The following is a 20760-nucleotide window of genomic DNA, read 5'->3' as shown; positions in this document are numbered from 1 at the left end:
CTACCGCCTTTGATTCTGCCGAATTTATGAAATTCCACCACGCTAACCTGATTGGGACGCTGAATCTACCTGTAGTCTGAGGTAAGAGCGCACTCCGTAAATACTGGCTGTCGAACAATTTGTCAAACTTTGACATTTTCATCCCGGTAAGCATACTAAACATACCGATGACCCATGTGTGATGTGGCAGCGTAAATGTCAGCGCTAGAGCCCAACACAACGATATCTAAAGCATATGATGTCCACTTGATCCGCCAAGTAAATTAACTGATCTGATCTGACCTAGGACCCATTAACAAGCAATTCCATAACATAATAGTAAGACCGATGAAAAGTCCACAGTTCGAGCCTCATGCTAGCGCCCTAACGAAACAACGGATTAACAATCTCATCGTAAACTTCGGCGGCCGATGCTCCTTCAAAATTCCAGCCTCCGCTACTCGTGATATCCCATTGCAAAGCATCAGCCTCCATAAGCGTTTCTTCCCATTCTGCGTCCTTTCCCATATTATCCATCAAAATGCTTGTATGGTACAAGACGCGGGCACATTCAGCCTTGAAGTTAATAGCATTCCTCTGGTATCCGAAGGCTCTCAACGCTGCACGGAAGTGGTTCCTATAATTAAAAATCACCGACTTAGCATGATACCATACAGAGGGGTAGAGAGGAACATACAACGCGTTCTGGGAATACTGTTGCGACTCCTGTGGGTTTGCGGCGGCTAGATCGGTATAGAGGAGTCCCAGTTTGTCGTTTACGGCCCCATACCAACAATGTGTGGTACCGAAGTACAGTCTGAAGCATGTAAGGGACCGCTTGAGGAAGTTCAATGCTTCTTCAATCGTGCGGATATCAGTCGCCCCATCAATGGTCGGTTTGTACATCATATGGGCATTGCCTAACAGATAAAGAGCATAGCCAACCCTGTTACTCATCAGTCAAATGCCTGAAGTACTGTGTATTGATCAGAAGCAACTCACAGATAGTCCCCCGAGTCATCAGGGCCGAATAATTCCGCGCGATGTTCAATGAAAGCTTCCAGTCGTTCAATCGGCTCCCTCCATCGTCCCAGCTCAAACAAACACCTGCATAAGTCCAGCTCACAGGCGCTGAACTTGACGCTGGATGGCTTAAGTTCCAGAGCCTGGCGATAGTACCGTTTGGCTGTTCCGTTGTGGTCTACATGTAGACCGCTCATGGCTTCCGCACGAGCACCCCAGATGATCCATACTGGGTAGTTTATCACAAAGCTAGGGTCTGCCATGCCGCTGTAGTAGCACTCCAATGCCTTGTTAGCATGTTTGCGGGCTTTCCTGAAATCCCCAAATAGAGTCGCGATTCGTGCATGCGTGTAGTGTACACTGATATGTTCCTCTGCTCTGGTCTGCGTGTTTCCCTGAATGTAATGCCAGGATTGGTCAAAGGTAAACTCGGCCGTCGATAATAAGTCGAATGCGTATTTGAGGTAGCCTTTCTTGCATGCCGCTCTTGGTATCATTAGCAATGCGCCATTACATTTAGCTGTTAAGGGGGTTACTACTTAGCTGCTTCTTTGAGCATGACGACAAATTCAATGGGGATGTCGAAGTGTTCATATGATCCGCTTGTGACTTTCCTGTAAAAGTCGTGTATGTTCAACGCTTTATGGATGGATATGTCAGGAGTTCTGTGAATAGTTGACCAGTTGATCTCCGTCTCTTGCTCGGGGGTTTCTGTCAGGATAGACATCGTCGCAGACAACAAAGCGTCGTGTCGGTCCGTACTTGTTAGTAATGGCCAGTGGCGTATACCTCGTATCGATAGAAGTTGTCTAGCTATGTTTCCCAGGTTGGATGCCATTCTCACGGTGTTCACATCAATGTAGTGGGATAGTTTTGGGTCAAAATTAAGTGGTCTGCTCTCAAGACGAGTTGTCGGACACAAGGGAGTTGGGAGATCAACTTTTATTTCGATCACGAGGTTAATATCCATATATTCAAACCAAATATACGAAAGCCTCATTGAAACTACAACCAGCTCCTGAGCCTGATGGCCACCAGCTCCCCTGGTTCCGGGGTTACAGAGAGCTCCTAGCCTCACGGGCACGTTTACTCATCGCTAGAGAGTAGAGGCACATTAACCAATCTTGAGCTATCACCGAGTCAACCTCGAAACATAGTGTCAACCCCTTAGTAGTGTGGATAGAGGTCATAGGCTGCCCGAGCAAGCACAGCCTGTGCACAGGACGTGTCTGGTTTGGCGCAACTCTGTTGACTATTCAATATTAAAAGTGCCAGTCATACAAGAGCATAGGTATTACCAGTGCCTGATAATTACAGATAACTGGATATCTAGTACATTTGAGCACTCGTACTTAAGAGCAAAACATGCCCTAACCAGTCACAGTAGAAGTATAACCTTTGAGTGCCTAATAAGCCCTTGATTATGGACCATCCCGTCAGGGACATGCGAGGAGTTATATAGGTATACGATCAAACATGCTTCGTTTCACGACTCACAATAGAAATTATTATATTTATGAGTGCATAGGTATTAAGTCCTTGATTATTGGGATCAAACATATTCCTTTGCGACTGACTAGGGCTATCCGGGCATATCGGGAGGATCGTGCACCCAGCGCCTACTTTTGCGCGCAGTGTCGAAGACTCACCTATAAATGAGGTTTGTTTCGGATAATCCACATCAAAAGAATTGAGAATACCATCCAGAAAGAAAAACAACGGTAATAACCAACTGGCAACAAATTCCACCCCGAGGAAATAGATTTTGCTTACGCCAGTTGGCGCCCGAGGTGCCTGAGCGAAGCTCTTTTCCAATCAGTCACACTATAATACTTCACATATGGCCACGAAGAACAAAACTGATTTTGATACAGCGAGTCTGCCTTGCCAAACATTTACTTTAAGATAGCCCAATAACGCCAGTGCTAAGAGTCGGATATCATGGGGGCGAAGTGTCTCAAGTATCCTTTGCGGGACGTTCATCTATGGCAACTACAGCCTGAGCACTTTCAAAACATTAACTGGATATTGTATACTAGTTAATTTATTTCTTCGACATCCAATTCGAGAACGGCTGTATCACTTCAAAGGTGTGCGGACCCAGAACGAGGTGTTTCATCTGGACGCCAAAACATTAGAACGACATCCTACCAACCCACGGACCTAGCTCTCCTCACCAGTCGGGGGCAGTTCACAGAATGCCTTGAAAGTGGTGAAAACATCATCCTCGCCTTCGCCGCTGCCGGTATTCTCAATAATACACTCCGCAGTAGCGCCAACAAAGAAAACATGGCCCTCCTGGACCTCCTCCGTCTTGGGGCCGACAGTGATCTTTCCCTTGCCACGTGTGCAAATCAGGATACTGGGTCCTGAGATACCGTCGAATGTGACCTTGGCGCCTTTGCGATTCAAGTCAGTCTTGATGACGCTAAACTCGTCGATGGGAGGGTCGTAGAGGATGGCGGATGACGCGCTCGAGTAGGCGGTGGCATTCAGGGTGGCGTAGGGGTAGTCTGTTGCCTGGAGCTTCTGCTCTTCGATTGGCGCGTAGCGGTAGGTCAGCATCTGGGTGAGAGTGGACACATCCTTGAACTTCGGGGTGAACCCGGCACGCACGACGTTGTCGGAGGACGCCATGCATTCGATGATATCGCCAGAGATGTATGCGTGGATGTCGTCTGCCTTGAGGAACATAGCCTCGCCCGGCTCGAGCTTGACAAAGTTTAGGAAGAAGAAGACAAACAGGCCAATGTCGTTGGGGAACTGGCCGTCCAGACGCTTGGCAAGCGCAGCTAGCTCGGAAGGGTTGGTGGGATTCGTTGCCACATCACCGGACAGGGTTGCGAAACGATCGGGGTTGCTTTCTGCCTCCGAGATCAGCTCCTTACAGGCTGCCTCGATCTTCTCGGATGGAGACTCCATCAAGGTGGTGAAGAGGGAGCGTAGTGCATCCTTGTTCTTCTTAATGCCTTCAGAGTCCTCGGAATCCTCGTTGCCCTTGACGAGCTTTTCGAATTCAGTGGCTGCCTGGTCACCAACCAAAGTGCGCAGTGGCTTGACAGCGTGGAGGAAGTGCACAATCTCTGCGAGGGGACGGAAGCCACAGACTCCCTCGAATGGAGTGATAGCAATGGTCATCTCCGGCTTGTGGTTATCATCTGACAATATGTTAGCCGTGGAATCAATTTGCTCGCATATGACAGACTCAAACAGCACTTACCAGGATAGTTCTTCGGGTCCCGTGCATGAAGCTGCTCCGCAAGCTTCTTATTGGGGTGGGCCTGGATGCTGAGTGCTTTACGGATGGAAAGCACCTTGAACAGGAAGGGGAGTTTTCCTCCAAATCGTTCGCTGATCTCTGTGGACATCAAGGCCTGGTTATCCTGGACCATGTCGAGGAGGCTGCGCTGAGTCTCGACATCTTTGGAAGGAAGAGATGGATGTGTGCCCATCCAGAGCTAAGTCCTGTAAGCCCATCACATTCGATATTACTTGTGGGGTCACATACTTCAGCGTAGGGCTTGTCAGCCTCAATTGTGAAATCCGGAGCAGCTGTTGTGGCGGCGTACTTGGCCGCTGCCGACTCTTGGCCAACCTTGCCTACGGGATATCAGTGCGGGGAACACGCATTTAGAGTAGTGCTAGCTTACCCCAGTCGTAGCTGTTGACGCCTATGAAGTTCGTCAGTCATGTTCTTTTTACTAGAGGTCATGTCCAAGCATACCGCATTGCAAGCGAAGTAGTGGTACCTGCATATTGAGATCGATGTTTGAAGAAAAAGAGGTGGAGAGGAGCAAGATGTCTTAGAAATTCCTCGCCAAGACTTCGGTGAGAGATGAGCGGGCAGGGCCTATAACCTGTTTTTGACGAGACAAGTGAAGTGAACAAGTGAACACTGAAGATATAAGTACGATAAGTACGATAACTGATAGTTAAGTATAGGTTGGGGAAAGACTTTGCCTTTTGTTTCTTCTCCAGATATTGAGGCGGGGGAGTTCCTAATCTGGTCATTCTTCACGGACTTCCGCAAGCATCTCAAGCTACTTGCATCTTCGCATTGAGGATTGATCTTGGCTTGTCAATGAGACAATGACCATATGCATCCATCCACGTTCTTTCTAATTCATCAAACATACAAAAAAGTATAAAACGTTGAATTGTACTGAAAGGCATGTACACGATGCCTATCCCAAAGTAGTTTAGCGTATGTACCCCGACCGCCCGCAGGCCGAAGCCCTTATCACCGCGTCTCCAACCCTTCAAACACCCTGCTGGAATCTGGTTGCATGAGCCCACAGTTCTGTGACCTTCTTGGTTTCTGCGTTCAGTATACATCTTTTTGATCTGGCCTTGGAGAAGAGGTCATAATGTCTCGCAACCGCCCTCGTCCTAGAGGCAATGGCTTCGGCAACAACGAGGAATTGGAGCTCTGGACCAAGATCTGCCAGGATATTCGAAAATCCAAGGAGAAATTTGACCAGCAAGCTTCATTGTCCAGTCAAATTAAGACTTTGGTGGACAAAATTGGCCTTGAAGGGAACAGTGAGTGACCCTCCCCCTCCCCCGCACTATGGAGTATCTAGATCCTCGGCTCCATAACCCGACAACACAAACTCCATTATGCGCTACGTGTCCCATTGAACCAGAACGGGCTGAATAAGTCATTGTGTATTCACACATACTAACAATGCAATCTGCAAACAGATCCAACGTTGGCCGAACATGAGCAACTCGATACATGGCTACGCCTAAGCCAGAAACTCAGCGAAGACGAGCGCTCAATTATGCAAGATGAGCCCTGCGATGTAATCAAGAATTTAGAGCTGCTTACTGCATTGCGCAAAGCATCGGAAGCAGAGGCGCCACCAAATCGGTCAGCACCATTCACCAAATCCCGCAAGAAAAGAAACGAGGTCGAAGGCTCGGTGACCGATTCTCCCAGCGCTTCGGGGGCTGACAAGTCTGCGCGCTCCAAAGGGACCGTCCCGCGCAGCGCAAGCGTCTCGTCAAGCACACAAGCCCGCGAAGGCGGCCGCCAGGATAATGCCATGGTCAAGGTCGAGGAAGGGCCGACGGAGGGAACCAAAGGCACGATCGCAGAGCGGAGTGGGTTGCTGGTGGTCGGGGCTCAGGTCGTGTTCAAGCACAACAAGAATAAGCAGGGGGTGGAAGGTGAGGGGATCCAATGCATAATCAAGGCTATCACGGGCGAGGGGCCGAAGAAGCGGTGAGTCTAACTACTGTTGTCAAGATGCCTTGCGCTTGGCTCGCTTTACTTTGACTGACGGGTTCATCTCGGGTCCAGGTATGATGTGCAGGATCCCGAGCCGAATGAGAATGGCGAGCAAGGGGCAGTTTATAAGACCACGGCTGTCTCCCTGATTCCCATTCCTCAGATCAACGCCCACCTTCCTGCGTTCCCGGCTGGCAAGCAGGTTCTTGCTCGGTACCCGGATACTACTACCTTCTATCGCGCGGAGGTGATGGGTGCAAAGAAGGATGTCTACCGCCTCAAGTTTGAGGGTGAGGAGGACGACAAGGAGATGGAAGTGGACCGGCGCTTTGTGCTGGACATTCCTGGCAAATAAGTTCATTCTGTTTCTATGATCTGATGTGATGATGATACCATTTAAGCGCGGCGCTATCTGGAGTTTGAAGGCTTGCCATGGATATGGCTTTCTTCTTGACTGGATATTCTGGTTTGAGATATAGTCTTTCTATGAAATCAATCTATATTTGATGTTGACCGAAGATCCCCGGGTTGGTTATGGCAGTGCCCATGGCCATACCTTTGTTTCACTGGTTTTCCACCGCTCCGTACATGAGGCTCGTTAAGCTCAGGGGCTATCCACATCAGCCTCTATAAATAAACTCTTCACGCAGTATAGCTTGCAGATAAATCGACCTACTGCAGGTGTTCCGTTAACCATGCGTGATGACCGGAGTTCCTGGGGTATGGCTGAAGGTGCCTATGCGAGCTGGAGGCCTTCACTTTGTGTGGGTAGGCATGTTCTCATCGGTCTCCCAGGGCTGGAGTCAGGTTCACTTCCGTCAAAACTGCACCCCATTTGTATTCAGGTTTCTATGGCAGGGATGTTAACCAGACCTCGGAAGAAGGCAGTGCCTTGGACTTCTCGTGTCCCGGCCACAGTTCGTATACATTTAGCCCCCACAAGCTGAGTTGGGTTTGGGCCAAGAAGTCTGCGTACTATTTTCAGCAATACGAAATAACTATTCGTAACTGTTTCTATAGATTCTCAACATGGATTGAGTGTCACTTTCGACACGAGAACATTCTCCTCGTATTTCTGGAGTACGAGCTCGAGTTCGTTTCCAACTTGGGAGTCAAGAGCACAAAGCGATGCCAAATTCAGTGGATATTTCGCGAAGCAGCTCATCTACAGCACCGAGAATGATGTATTTAAAGGGACATACTTCCTCGACTTCGGATACTCATCTTCCAATCCTCAGACCAAAAACAACATTGCATAGCGATTAAGAGCCTAGAAATTCCAAACGTCAGTCACCATGACTACGGTATTACTTTCCTTTTCAACACTGCTGCTAAGCGGACTCGCCGCATCGCAGGCAACCCGTGCGATTGACGGTGACTTCGCAGACCCCAGCATCATCGAGACCGACGACGGGTACTATGCCTTCGCGTCCAATGCCCACGGCGTGAATGTGCAGATTGCAAACTCTTCCGACTTCACCGCGTGGGATCTCATGTCCGGATCAGATGCCCTGCCAGGACCCTTCCCGTCTTGGGTGGCGTCCTCGCCCTCAATCCGGGCACCTGATGTGATTCAAAGGGTGAGTGCATAGAGAAACCCATAAGAACTTACCCAGATAAGAATTGCTAATGTAGACCAGGATGACGGTAAATTCGTTATGTATTTCTCCGCAGCGTCGAGTGAAGATGCTAGCAAGCACTGCATTGGAGCAGCTACTGCGGCCAATGCCACAGGTCCTTATGTGCCAGAGGACAAGGCGCTCGTCTGTCCCCTTGATCAGGGTGGAGCAGTTGATGCGGATGGGTTCGAAGACGATGGGGTATACTATATCGTGTATAAAGTGGGCGACGATGACGCACATGCCTCTTCGGTCATGCTGCAAGAGCTCGATTCGGACGCTGTCACTCCTGTCGGTGATGCGATCCCACTTGTGATACAGCACGATCAGCATGCGACTGGTGACCAGCATGCGACGGACAACCATGCGACTGGCAGTGACGATGTCGACGACCTCGGCGACGATTCTGAGGACACCACCGACGACTCCCATATGACTGGCACTGAGTCATATAGGCGCGACACTTCCAACATTTTCAGTGACGATGTCGACGATCTCGGCGGAGATTCTGAGGACACCACCGACGACTCTCATATGACTGGTGGTGATCCATATAGGCGCGACACTTCCAACATCTTCAGCGACGATGCCGACGACCTCGGCGATGATGCCGAGGATACCACCGATGATTCTCATATGACTGGCAGTGATTCATACAGGCGTCGTGACACTTCCAACATTTTCAGCGATGATTCTGAGACGACCGAGGATGACTCTATTGCGACTCGCGACGTCCATGCGACCCGCGACGACAATCATGCGACTCGCGACGACCATGAGACTCGCGACGACCATGCGACCCGCGACGACGCTCATGCCACCCGCGATGATGCTCATGCGACTCGCGACATCCATGCAACCCGCGATAACGATGAGACCAGCGATGATTCCCATCGGCCCATCATCGAATCGCCAAGTTTGGCAAAGATTGATGGCACATACTACCTTTCGTTCACTTCGGACATCGACGGCTCGGACGAGTATGAAGTGAGCTACGCGACGGCTTCCTCGATCACCGGTCCTTATATTAAGGCTCACGGTCCTGATGCTGAGTTGTTCGACTTCGACGCCGCGGATGATCATGTTACCGGAGCTGGCGGTGTTGATTTCTCGGCCGATGGAAGCAAGATTGTGTTCCATGCTTTTGAGAATGGCCACGACATCGAGGATGGACGTGCCATGTTCATTTCTGATGTTCATGCTACTTAGGTACTGGTGGCGTGATCAGTCTGGCGCATTCTTCGCAACTTTTTCCCCGATGTCGGCTTCGTTGATAGATTGATGTCTGCAGAGTGAAATCAAGATTCGATTTGTATCATTGTATGCTGCACTTGAGCCAGTAGATGTCATTCTGCTTCTCTGCTTCTGATGATTTGATCAAGGGATATGCCCAATCCAAGTTATCCAACTGTAATCATTATAAACTCCTGACTAAAAAGCCCGGGGCCGAGAGAATGTGCTAGACTGGAGCCCTCGGTGACAACGAGATGACTCAGCCTTATCCTGCAGCTCCCGTCATGCCGAGGGTGTATTACCGACAATTCTACTCCGCAATTGAACCCTTTTCATAATCATTCATCCTCCTTTGTTTTCCAATCGCTTGTATATGAGCCATTCAATTGCCACCCCTGCACCCTAATTTGTTTGCAGCGAGCTTCGCGCGCCGCACCTCCCAACTACCCCGCCTCTCCGCCGACAGTCGACATGACCGATCTACCGGCCCACGCCTCACCAAAGCTGCCCCCGCAATCACTCCCAAGAGTAGATCAGCCAATTGATAATACAAGTCAGGGGAGCAGCACAGCAGGCGAAAACACTCCCACTCTACCAGAATCATTGCTCTCACCTGCATTTACCCCACCTGCAACACCCGGCGGTACCTTACATTTGGATTTGAATCCCACAGCAGTCCTCCACCAAAACCAGGCAGCCGATGTCGAGAATAAGAGCCATCATGCCAAAGGTCCCAAATTGCTGCCGCGGCTTCCCGAGGTAGAATGTATTGTACGGGCGCGGATCCCGACGACCACCGGAGCGGAGATGTTCCTGCACCTTTATCACAACGACTTGGACGGAAAAGAACATCTGGCCATTGTATTTGGAAACAACATTCGCAGCCGGAGCTTGGACGCTGTCCGGCCAGGAGAGACCGAGATGGATCGAATGATCCGAGGTGCATACATGGGGAAATTACACCCGGGCCGAGTCAGCAGCCGCTATGATGATCAGCAAGGCGACTCAGTCTCGACGCCCAAGCAGATCGAACCACCACTGGTGCGAATTCACTCGGAGTGTTATACAGGAGAAACGGCGTGGTCGGCTCGGTGCGATTGCGGCGAACAGCTAGACGAGGCGGCGCGCTTGATGTCTTTCCCCGTTGAGGACTTTGCCTCCGATGCGCCGCCAGAGGTTCAATCACTCTCATCACATTCGACAGGTGGTGTGATTATCTATCTGCGACAAGAGGGCCGAGGAATTGGTCTCGGTGAGAAACTGAAGGCATACAACCTCCAGGATCTCGGGTCGGATACTGTCGAGGCCAACCTTCTGCTCCGGCATCCCGCTGATGCCCGAAGCTATGGACTGGCCACGGCCATGTTGCAGGATCTTGGCTGTGGTGTAGACTCTATCCCTGAGGGGATCCGTTTGCTCACGAATAACCCCGATAAAGTCCGTGCTATCGAAGGCCCCAATCGGGAGGTTCTTGTAAAAGAGCGGGTGCCGATGATCCCATTGGCATGGCGGACTGGCGGTCAGAGAGGTATCAAGAGCTCTGAAATTGAGGGTTACTTGAGGACAAAGGTATGTTTCTTGCGCATTATCCGCTTGCGAATTGTATTAACAGTCCTGCTATAGATTTCGAAGATGGGCCACATGATTCAATGATCCTTATCCGTTGTCATCATCATTCTCCTTCACATATACCTCGTCTTCCCTTTCTTGCATTGGAATTTCCAAAAGCCTTTGAATACGATCGACATGACCGAAAGCTATTTTCTTGTGCATATTCTCCTTCTATCTGGCTTGTTAGACATGGCGCTATCCTTACGTGTATACATAGTCTTTTGTGTGATTTCGCGGCTGCCCAATACTTCATGTTCATTGTCAGCTTCTCCCAATTTCTATGGGAGCTCTTAAAGATATTTTGTACTTTATTGGATCAGTTCAAATCATACTCTTTTTTGGGTCCATTTCGGGATCTGAGCCCGTTGGCGCAGACGATATCCCCACTGTATCCTGACCCCTGCAAGCTTAGGTCCTTTGCTTGCAGGGTCTAATAGCCCTTGAAAGAAAAAGGCGTCAACCGACATATGAGTAGCCAATGGAGTCTTGAGTCCAAGTGTACTTCTGTTCTTGCGATAGTCCCAAACCAATTGTATGGAACCCGCCGCCCGCGCCAAAGTTTAAACGTTAGACATGACTTCCTTGACAGGACTTTGCACCTTCTCCAATCCACAGCTCACAACTTGTGTCAGAAACTTGCGAACCTCAATACTTCCTCTTGTATGGCATCTTACCAATCGCTAGCGCGTGTACAAGGCCATGGCCAGCCGCGCTCCAGAAGCCAATGAGAATGTGGCGCCTTCACCTGACATCCCCGGACAATCGCAACCTCCCCCTCCCTCGACAGACCCGAAGACACGCCGATCCATTCTCGAGCCACATCACTGGATGTAGACGGGTCTGCAAACAATGGCACGACTTCTGGGCGGAAGCGCAAGCTGAACAGCATGTCGTCCCGAGGTGTTGCGAATCTCACCCCCGATCAGCTAGCGAAGAAGCGGGCCAATGACCGGCAAGCGCAGCGCGCAATTCGAGAAAGAACCAAGGGTCATATAGAAGCTCTGGAACAACAAGTCCGAGACTTGTCATCACAAAAGCCATATCTTGATCTTCAAGCAGTTCTGCGCCAGAATGAGGCCATTCGGTCGGAGAACGCGGAGCTCCGTCAAGGACTTAAGGCGGCGATGGATATCATACAACCATTGATGGCGAAGTCGGAATTACCAGGTGAGCTTCACGCTTTAATATTATCTACGTTCCAAGCTAATGGAGACAGATGCGCCATATTCTCACGCTATACCCAAGTCCGCCCCGCCCCCTTCACATACTTCACCATTCCCCGATACAGACCAGTTCACCTCCCACGGTCAGGCACAACTCCAAGGCGACAGGTTATATGCGGAATCCAATGCCAGCCTTGACACACCTTCTCCAACTCATTCCACGCCAGGATTTGGGGGTCGTCGCAACAGCACCAATGGTGGCCCTCCGACGACCTCTTTCCGTGTAGCATTGGACTCGCAACGCCGCAATATTACCCACGGCTTGGACCTCGGCTCCGAGGAGCGTCTAGGGTTCAACTTTCTTCTGGATTCTTCGCGCAGTGTTCCTAAAGTCAACCGGCTCCGTCGCGGCAGCTCAGAGAACCTCCGCTCTTCTCAGATGCATATTCCGTCACCCATTTACCCACATCCATTGACTACTACCTCCGAACATGGACCGCCTGCATTCGCCGCACCGATACAGAATTTGCCAGCGACATGCCCCATGGATACCATTCTCTTGGAATTCCTCCAGAGCCGGCAACGTGATGCGGCCCAGGGGATTCCTAGACAGAAACTAGCCGGACCGCCGTACCCCAGTGTCTCCTCGTTATTAAATCCTGAGAAAAGCGTTTATTCGCATCCAGTCTCGAAGGTATTCACAGACATCCTGCGTACCTTCCCGGACATCTCTACCCTACCCGAACAGGTCGCGGTGCTCTATGTTATGTTCCTCCTCATGCGCTGGCAGATTTATCCAACACAAGAGAATTATGAGCGACTGCCGGAGTGGTTCACACCACGCTCAACGCAACTCCTCCATCCGCACCCAGCTTGGATGGACTACGTCCCCTGGCCGGGGATGCGTGACCGGATCGTCACTTCCTACCAGAGTTACCCGTTTGAGAACTGGTTCATACCGTTCACAAGCGAACTCAGCCTTAATTGGCCGTATGAGGATACAGACTGTTTGTTGTCAGCTGGTGATTCAGACGAGCTGGTCATCAATCCCGTATTCGAACGCCATTTGAGGAATCTGTGCAACTGGTCTTTGGGGCCCTGCTTTGCGGAGGCTTATCCCGCTTTGGCAGACACCGCACAAATTAAGCCGAAACGGAAGATCAACGCCCCATCGGCGTCGGCAGTCGATCCCCCGAAGATTAGTAGTCCATATAATTCGGCTTAATGTTACTTTTCGGCCTCTCCCTCTACCACGTTGGTCTTTGTTCCATTACCTTCAATTCAGCGATTTATTTTTAGTGGAAATTCCTTCTAAGCTGCTGTGTCATTCATGTTCATTCTACCGGAGTTATAAAGCATGGCCACCTGACGCCGTGAAAAGGCCACAGTTTATGGGATCATGCAACTGTCGTCAATAGATGATTTGGAATGGTTATTTGCTCTGGCGTTCAGGCAAATACCGATTTCGATGGCAACAATAACTCTGTAATTCACAATCCTATACTATCAATTCATTCTTTCCTGCTCTTCTCATTCCAGAACTGCAAGCCAGCCTTCTGGCGCAACACCCCGTACATCGAACTGCTGTCCAGGCACTCTCCGCCATATTCTCTGGCAGCCTCCATATTAGCACGAGCAAGCTCAAGACCAGGAAGCTGAACTCCTTGGTCTTTAGCCATGGACAGGGCATGTCTAGCATCCTTGATAGCAAGGGAGACTCCAAAGCCAGGACGGGAGTCCAATGGAGGCGCATAAGCCCCAGTCGTCAACCTAGAAAAATAGAAGATAAGCATGGAAACCGCAACGTGCCTTCGAACCAACATACCTCTTAGAATACCCTCCAGCAACGGGCCCAAAAGCCTCACCAATAAGCTCTTCCATAGGCCCAGTTCCAAGCCCCGTCTTTTCAGCAAAGACCTGAGCCTCTCCAACAGCCTCCATCATATTCACCGTAACAATATTACCCGCAATCTTCAAAAGCGAAGCCTTAGTAGCATCCTCGCCGCAATCAATAACCCGACGACCCATGACATCCTGAATCAAAGGCTTAACCACATCAGTCGCGCGCTTCGGCCCCCCAATCGCAAAAACAAGCTTCCCATCTACAGCGATGGGGTTCCCGCCAAACACTGGCGCCGCCACGTACGAAGCGTTCTTGCTTTTCAGCTTCGCTACAGCTTCGCTCACAGTCTCGGGGTGCACTGTCGAGCAGTCGACGAAGATCTTGTCCTTCAGAGACTGGCTTGAACTCATGACGGTTGAGAGTAGGCTTTGCAGCACTGCGTCATTGGAGACCTGTCGCGGTGTCAATGTTGATACAAATGGGCCGCAATTGGGGCTTACCATGGTGAAAATGATTCCGCAGCTGGAGACTAATTTCTCGAAATTGGGCTCTGAGACGCCGCCCAGCGATTGCAGGGTCGTTCCGCGAGACATCGTGCGGTTGGAGTAGATTATGCCCAGGGCTTTCTTTGTTGCTAGGTGGCGCTGGAGATTCGAGGCCATTGCTAGGCCCATGGAGCCGAGGCCATACTAAAGATGTTGTTAGTTTTGTTTACTTGGGATCATGATATAGGTGGTACTTGCCCAGCCGATTCGGGTCATCGTTTCTACTGACTGCTTTTCTGGGGTTTCAGGTCGATATGTCCGAGGATATTCCGATGAAAATCACCCAGGCAGACTTGATATCACAGCCAGGGGAGCAATGTGAAGTTTGTATAAGACGAGGATAACACTTGGTGGAGCGCGTGTTTTCCCGAGATCGGAATCGGCCGATACCTGGGAAGCTCTCCTGTCGCCAAATTGCTTGTCTTTGGCTTCTACTGCGCTAGTTCAGCCTTAATACATGTCTTTAGAGATATCATTCATCCCTTTGCTATGTTTCATGTTTGATTTGCCATTGTGGCCGAGTCCACGTGTATACATGTACCCCTTTAATGTGAGGTGTACCACATGTACTAAAGTAGGAAGCGCAACTATTGGTTTGAACACTATTCACCTCACTGCTGCTGCACTGCAAGATCCAAGCCCTTATTTACATCTCAATATGGATTGCTGAGCTCCCTAGGTCCAAGAATGCGTCGATGCTGTCACATACCGTCATAACAGCGGCTCACCCCCCAACTGTGGGGTGAATATCAGGTACGGTACGGTCACGTAAGTTATGATGCTCCGTCCATCGTCGCTCGACTTCAAACATCCCCAACACCTCCGCTCTTCCTTGAACTCTCCCCCTATTCCGCACATCTTGGGAGTTCCTGGACAAAACCCCAAGCCCTCAACGGTAACCTGACACTTAGCCGTTGAATCACGAATTCCTCCAATATGGCGGAAATGCCCATTGGTACACACCGATTCCCCCCAGGCTACCGTGTCCCAGCTCCAAGCTAACAAGCTACTCCGCAGTCCTCGATGGAGGAACCGGTTTCCTTAAGGTTGGCTATGCCGCCCAGGTATGTCGCAGGATCACTTCAATTTGTCTAAGCTGCCTTCTAATTAATTATCTCCTGCTAGAACTTCCCAGAGCACCAGTTCCCCTCGATAGTGGGGCGGCCCATCTTGCGAACGGAAGAGCAGGGCGGCGACATCGTGGTCAAGGATATCATGTGCGGTGATGAAGCCGCTGCTGCGCGATCAATGCTCCAGATTAGCTATCCTGTATGTTTCTCAGGCTCTTGCCCTCATCTTACCGTCATACCCCGCCCTCTCCGCAAAGCACACATCTCATCAATGCCTAACCTGCGCTGCTCTAGATGGAAAATGGAATTGTCAAGAAATGGGACGACATGCAGCATCTATGGAATTACACCTTTTACGATAAGATGAAGATCGACCCCACGGACCGCAAGATTCTCCTCACGGAGCCGCCAATGAACCCGCTCAAGAACCGCGAGCAGATGGCCGAGGTCATGTTGGAAGGATACGGGTTTGGTGGAGTTTACGTCGCGATCCAGGCGGTGCTGGCACTGTATGCCCAGGGTATGTGGAGCGAGACAAGAACATGACTTGGACGGCAAAACTGATTTGGATCTGATCACAGGTCTGAGCAGCGGCGTGGTTGTAGATTCCGGTGACGGCGTCACTCATATCATCCCCGTCTACGAGTCCACCGTGCTGAACCACCACATCAAGCGCCTGGATGTCGCCGGTCGTGATGTCACTCGCAACCTGATTGCCCTTCTTCTGCGCCGCGGATACGCGCTAAACCGTACTGCGGACTTCGAAACCGTGCGCCAGATCAAGGAGAAGCTCGCCTACGTTTCATACGACCTCGAGTTGGACAAGAAGCTTTCCGAAGATACCACCGTTCTGGTCGAGTCTTACACATTGCCCGATGGCCGTGTCATCCGCGTCGGCAGTGAACGCTTTGAGGCCCCCGAGTGTCTCTTCCAGCCTCACTTGGTTGATGTTGACCAGCCGGGTATGGCTGAGATGCTCTTCAACTGTATCCAGGGCGCCGATGTCGACGTTCGTTCCAGTCTATACAAGGCCATCGTGCTTAGCGGTGGAAGCAGCATGTACCCCGGTCTGCCCTCTCGCTTGGAGAAGGAGTTGAAGCAGCTCTGGCTCACTCGGGTATTGGGCGGAGATCCTGAGCGTCTTGGTGTAAGTCGAAGGGCAACGGTTGGGAAGACCAGAGCAAATTGGCTAATTCATCTCGCAGAAATTCAAGGTCCGCATCGAAGATCCCCCGCGCCGGAGACACATGGTGTTCTTGGGTGGTGCCGTGCTTGCCAACTTGGTTTGTCTCCTCTTTCCTTCCCGTGTCAAGCCCATACTGACGTTCTTTCCTTCAGATCGCCGACAAGGAGGATATGTGGGTGAGCAAGCAGGAATGGCAGGAACAGGGTGCTCGTGCCCTGGACAAGCTGGGCCCGCGATAGACGGATTGTATTTAGCCGGTTCTGGGTCTGCTCCTTTTTTCTGTGATTTTTGCTTCGCATTGTTTGCAAGCCATCTTGCCCAGGTCTTTTTTCCCATCCTCTGTTTCTTTGCCTTACACCTTCCCCCTCATCCCTGTGGATATACTACCGTCAATCTTGTAGGTTTGCCTGTTTTCCCATCCTTTACATTGTGCCTAGACTGGTCTGGCGCAGTGGATCCGGGTGTTTATGACAGAAAGAGCAAAATATTTCTATCGACTACTTGTTTCTTCATAGGCTGCCTCGTATGTTGTGGATTATCTCGATATGTATATCCATTTGTTTGGCTCATGGTCACGAATGCATAAATGTATCCTCCTTGTGCATGATTGGTTATCTCCTCTCTTCATGATTGCCTAAGAACGGATGTATACCTAGGTATGGAGGTACCTTAGGTATTGAAAGATGGAAAAAAGCCCGAAAAATATAGCGACACCAGGATACACATGCAAACGCCTCAAATGAGAACTACCCAAAAAAGGCAATAGGTATCAAGTGCAAGAAGGAAAGCAGAGTATATCACTCTTCACCAAAGCTAAACCTCAACAGCTCCGGGCGAAACCGCCAGAATAACAGCCAGCGCAGCAATAATCAGCGCAGCAGCCACAAAAGCCGTCAACGCCACACTCCCCGGCTAGCCGGAAACTTGCCCCTGACAATCCAATACTGGCTCTCAAAGTACCGGTGAAACCCAATAAGAAGAATGAGTATGGCGACACCAATGAACGTCGACCCGAGTGGTTTACCCACGCTACGGAGACGGGAGTTTGCAGAGGGCGGGAACGCGGCTGGCTGGTATTCCGAGGCGAGGTGCGGAGGCAGGATATCGGGATTGGGATAGAAAGCATTGGAGTGCGTGTTTGCGGAAGAGGTACTGTTTAGACGGAAGAGTTGGGTTACGGCTATGCCGATGGAGGCGAAGGCGAGGGAGGTGCGCATCCAGGCTAGGAATGTTCTTTCTGCTTGCTGTTAGAGTTTAATTTGGAACAATTATATGGGGTCTTGATAAAGGTAAGTACCTAGTGCGAGGTGGTCGCGTGCCACGCTGCCTTTATTCTCAAGCTCGAGGCTGCCGTAGCGATCTGCGAGTCGGGTATACCATGTTTGTTGGGAGTCGGGTGTTGGGGGGTTGTGTGCCATTGGTAATTATAGGGGTGTTGGTGTTGGGCTGGGGGTCTTTGATCTGAGCGGGGGGTTCTTGTGTTTGCTCTGTGGATTGATAGTTCTGTCTGGAGGTGTTGATTGGCGTGGACTCGGTTGCTTGTGATGATGACTGGTTTGCGTTCCGGTTATGTGCATGCTTTCGGGATGAAGCGCTTGAGTGCGACTGGGTGCTGCCGACGGACGAGGATAGGGCTGAGCTTGTGTTGTTTGGGGACCTTGAGCGGCTGGTTTGGGCTCTTCTAGGGCTGCTGGGTCCTGTCGGAGACGAAGCCGATGGCTCGTATATATCCATTATGAACGTGCTCGTTGCCTGGTCAGATGTTGGAGGGTATGCTCCAAGCCGAAGTCGCGGGGAGTGAGCTTATGCAGTACTGAAGGGTCAGGGTCATGTGTCGTCGACAAAGGATCAAACGTGAGCTTTCCAGATCGGTGTCCTTCGCGATGCTGGAAAATGTGGTAGTGGTACCCGGTGAATTAAAGTCTCCTCTACAGATCACTGCCTGCTGCTAGTCTCGAGGTGCTGTCGCCATCATGTGGCACGCAGTGTGACCTCAGCCAAAGGCGCGAAACTTTGTGATGATCTTCGGTCACCTGACCAATCCGGGGTAGCGATCACATGCTCCACTTTAACCCACTTAGGCTTTTTCGTAGGACTGTTGCTGCCATGCAGATGCTCAAGAGTTGACGTCGGACCTCACATGAAGCTCTCTATGGTTGTCGTACTCAAACGAGCATTTGGTCTGATCTTGAATAATACTGCAACCAAGATTTCATTTCACCTCTGGCCAGTGGCGTCATATTCCATTTATGGTAGGCGGTCAGACCTGTTTTAAGCTCTTTATCGACTTATCGACTTATCAATTTCCTTCCCCATCACTAAACCAACACAATGGCATCTCAATCATCTTTACCGCCCCCTACTGGGAAGGTTGACCTTTCCCAGAAACTCTCAGCATTGCGTTCAAATACACGCAGGACTGCACCAAATGCCCGAGAATCCGCGCCGATAACGCCTCCTCTCCCTTCGCCGCCAGACCTCTCTACCCACCAGTATCGCCGACCCACACGCCGCATCCTATCTCCCAAAGACCATGAACTCTTCCTCTCATCGCCGACCTACCAAGCTGTCCTTGCATTTATTTTTGGACTAACCGATTCTGTGCGGGGACGCTCCATTACCGACCTCCAGAAAAAGGAATCCGAGTCTATCTCCAAAATCCTCTCAGTCATCGCTCAGATCCGATCCCTCGTAGCGAAGAACCCCCCAATCGACCAAGGTGGCTCCCGCTTCGGCAACCCCGCCTTCCGAGAACTGTGCGATGATGTAACCGCCCAAAGCGCATCATGGCACACCAACATCCTAGGACTGAAAGACGCCGGCGCCACCGACGAAGCCTCAACATACCTCACCAACTGCCTGGGCTCACGAGAGCGAATTGACTACGGCTCGGGCCACGAGCTCAACTTCATGATGTGGTTACTCTGTCTGTATCAGCTCGGGCTTCTTCCCGCCAGCGACTTCCCCGCCGTCGTGGTCAAAGTCTACGTCCAGTACATGCATCTGATGCGCGAGATTCAGTCCGCCTACTACCTTGAACCCGCAGGGTCACATGGCGTCTGGGGTCTGGATGACTATCATTTCTTGCCCTTCTTGTTCGGAGCTAGTCAGCTCGTTGCCCACCCGTATATCACTCCATTGGGTATTCACAATACGGCGACGTTGGATGAAGAGGGTGATAATTATCTGTACCTGGATCAGGTCCGGTGGGTGGATAGTGTCAAGACGGTCAAGGGGCTACGTTGGCACAGTCCTATGCTGGACGATATCTCTGGTTCGAAGAATTGGATCAAGGTTGAGAGTGGCATGAAGAAGATGTTTGTTAAAGAAGTGCTGGGGAAGCTTCCCATCATGCAGCATTTCTTGTTCGGAAGTCTACTGCCTGCTGCTGAAGGCATGACTGATCCTTCCGAGGGTGGTGTCGAGGAGCATGATGGCCATGATCACGCGCATGGTCATGATCATCCCCATGACAGTTCGGACTGGTTTGGTGATTGCTGCGGCATCAAGGTACCCAGTACCGTGGCGGCGGGCGCTGAGATGCGTAAGCGTATGGGCGGATCGAACCTGCGTCCTATTCCTTTCGATTAAGGTCTGGAGATGAGCTTTCAATAACTTAATGAACACTGTACGATCAGTGGAATTGTTTATATTGTATTGTGTGTAGATTGCAGGACCTTGGAAATTCCAAGAGCATGATGCCATTAGGTATGTGTGATCTATTTTTGGCGCAAGAACGATGTCTTGTTTGCTTGAAACAAGAGTCGATGCCACTTTGCTAATTTAGTGGAGACATCTCGGAGGTTTCGCGCGGATGACGTTGGTGGAGGAGGATCAACATGCGCACGATTATTGCAACCCTAATACGTGGATGGATGATCTAGAAGGCCGCAGGTCTGGGATCTTGATCCTAAGACGATCAAGTGTCAGGTCTATCCCAAATCCCAAATCCAAGAGCATCCTCCGCTCATAGATGGCTTGCGAAAGAGTTTACATGCGTAGTACATGTAGTCCATAGTGTACGCTGGAACATACCACCTAGGCACTTCACTATCGATGAGCCGTCCACATTGCTAGATATTCTATTATCCTACCTTACTCGTATAAATCACTTACCTCGGCCCTGAATTCTAGCTATACTACATAACAACATGTAGTACGCAGTACATAGCGTTGAAGAAATCCAATCCCCAACCCACCCAGCACGCTAATTGGCCAACCCCAAAAACCTCCCCAACTCCAACTCCACCCACTT

General features: G+C 50.7%; 10 protein-coding genes across 10 annotated transcripts; 6 read left to right on the top strand and 4 right to left on the bottom strand.

Moving 5' to 3' along the window:
• Window positions 1-363: 363 nt before the first annotated feature.
• On the bottom strand, window positions 364-1729 carry N7515_004729 (uncharacterized protein; the record flags this gene model as incomplete). The annotated part of the gene is made up of 4 exons (XM_056665473.1): window positions 364-616; window positions 677-925; window positions 982-1488; window positions 1542-1729. 4 exons carry the CDS (start codon window positions 1727-1729, stop codon window positions 364-366), a joined length of 1197 nt encoding a protein of 398 aa, XP_056522423.1.
• Window positions 1730-3165: 1436 nt separating this feature from the next.
• On the bottom strand, window positions 3166-4757 carry pmi1 (mannose-6-phosphate isomerase pmi1; the record flags this gene model as incomplete). Its single annotated transcript, XM_056665472.1, has 5 exons — window positions 3166-4160; window positions 4223-4460; window positions 4511-4602; window positions 4653-4673; window positions 4727-4757. 5 exons carry the CDS (start codon window positions 4755-4757, stop codon window positions 3166-3168), a joined length of 1377 nt encoding a protein of 458 aa, XP_056522422.1.
• A 612-nt stretch (window positions 4758-5369) lies between these two features.
• Window positions 5370-6590, top strand: N7515_004727 (SAGA-associated factor 29 family protein; the record flags this gene model as incomplete). Its single annotated transcript, XM_056665471.1, has 3 exons — window positions 5370-5544; window positions 5707-6229; window positions 6308-6590. 3 exons carry the CDS (start codon window positions 5370-5372, stop codon window positions 6588-6590), a joined length of 981 nt encoding a protein of 326 aa, XP_056522421.1.
• A 940-nt stretch (window positions 6591-7530) lies between these two features.
• Window positions 7531-9063, top strand: N7515_004726 (2-5-diamino-6-ribosylamino-4(3H)-pyrimidinone 5'-phosphate reductase; the record flags this gene model as incomplete). Its single annotated transcript, XM_056665470.1, has 2 exons — window positions 7531-7815; window positions 7876-9063. 2 exons carry the CDS (start codon window positions 7531-7533, stop codon window positions 9061-9063), a joined length of 1473 nt encoding a protein of 490 aa, XP_056522420.1.
• A 495-nt stretch (window positions 9064-9558) lies between these two features.
• Window positions 9559-10740, top strand: N7515_004725 (GTP cyclohydrolase II; the record flags this gene model as incomplete). Its single annotated transcript, XM_056665469.1, has 2 exons — window positions 9559-10656; window positions 10711-10740. The coding sequence occupies 2 exons, from the start codon at window positions 9559-9561 to the stop codon at window positions 10738-10740; spliced, it is 1128 nt and encodes a 375-aa protein (XP_056522419.1).
• An 845-nt stretch (window positions 10741-11585) lies between these two features.
• On the top strand, window positions 11586-13086 carry N7515_004724 (bZIP transcription factor; the record flags this gene model as incomplete). The annotated part of the gene is made up of 2 exons (XM_056665468.1): window positions 11586-11865; window positions 11915-13086. The coding sequence occupies 2 exons, from the start codon at window positions 11586-11588 to the stop codon at window positions 13084-13086; spliced, it is 1452 nt and encodes a 483-aa protein (XP_056522418.1).
• A 286-nt stretch (window positions 13087-13372) lies between these two features.
• Window positions 13373-14366, bottom strand: N7515_004723 (NAD(P)-dependent oxidoreductase; the record flags this gene model as incomplete). The annotated part of the gene is made up of 3 exons (XM_056665467.1): window positions 13373-13631; window positions 13687-14156; window positions 14205-14366. 3 exons carry the CDS (start codon window positions 14364-14366, stop codon window positions 13373-13375), a joined length of 891 nt encoding a protein of 296 aa, XP_056522417.1.
• Window positions 14367-15185: 819 nt separating this feature from the next.
• On the top strand, window positions 15186-16744 carry N7515_004722 (actin-related protein 2; the record flags this gene model as incomplete). The annotated part of the gene is made up of 7 exons (XM_056665466.1): window positions 15186-15204; window positions 15267-15313; window positions 15375-15518; window positions 15614-15839; window positions 15901-16466; window positions 16525-16602; window positions 16658-16744. 7 exons carry the CDS (start codon window positions 15186-15188, stop codon window positions 16742-16744), a joined length of 1167 nt encoding a protein of 388 aa, XP_056522416.1.
• A 654-nt stretch (window positions 16745-17398) lies between these two features.
• N7515_004721 (uncharacterized protein) lies at window positions 17399-17923 on the bottom strand (the record flags this gene model as incomplete). Its single annotated transcript, XM_056665465.1, has 2 exons — window positions 17399-17742; window positions 17803-17923. 2 exons carry the CDS (start codon window positions 17921-17923, stop codon window positions 17399-17401), a joined length of 465 nt encoding a protein of 154 aa, XP_056522415.1.
• A 913-nt stretch (window positions 17924-18836) lies between these two features.
• Window positions 18837-20096, top strand: N7515_004720 (serine/threonine-protein phosphatase 2A activator; the record flags this gene model as incomplete). Its single annotated transcript, XM_056665464.1, has 1 exon — window positions 18837-20096. The coding sequence occupies one exon, from the start codon at window positions 18837-18839 to the stop codon at window positions 20094-20096; it is 1260 nt and encodes a 419-aa protein (XP_056522414.1).
• Window positions 20097-20760: the final 664 nt, after the last annotated feature.

The sequence above is a fragment of the Penicillium bovifimosum genome, assembly GCF_028826915.1.
Source record: "Penicillium bovifimosum strain IBT 22155 chromosome Unknown utg000004l_segment0_segment0, whole genome shotgun sequence".
NCBI lineage: Eukaryota > Fungi > Ascomycota > Eurotiomycetes > Eurotiales > Aspergillaceae > Penicillium > Penicillium bovifimosum.
The sequence above is the reverse complement of the archived record's forward strand: the minus strand, read 5'-3'. Positions and strand labels throughout refer to the sequence as shown.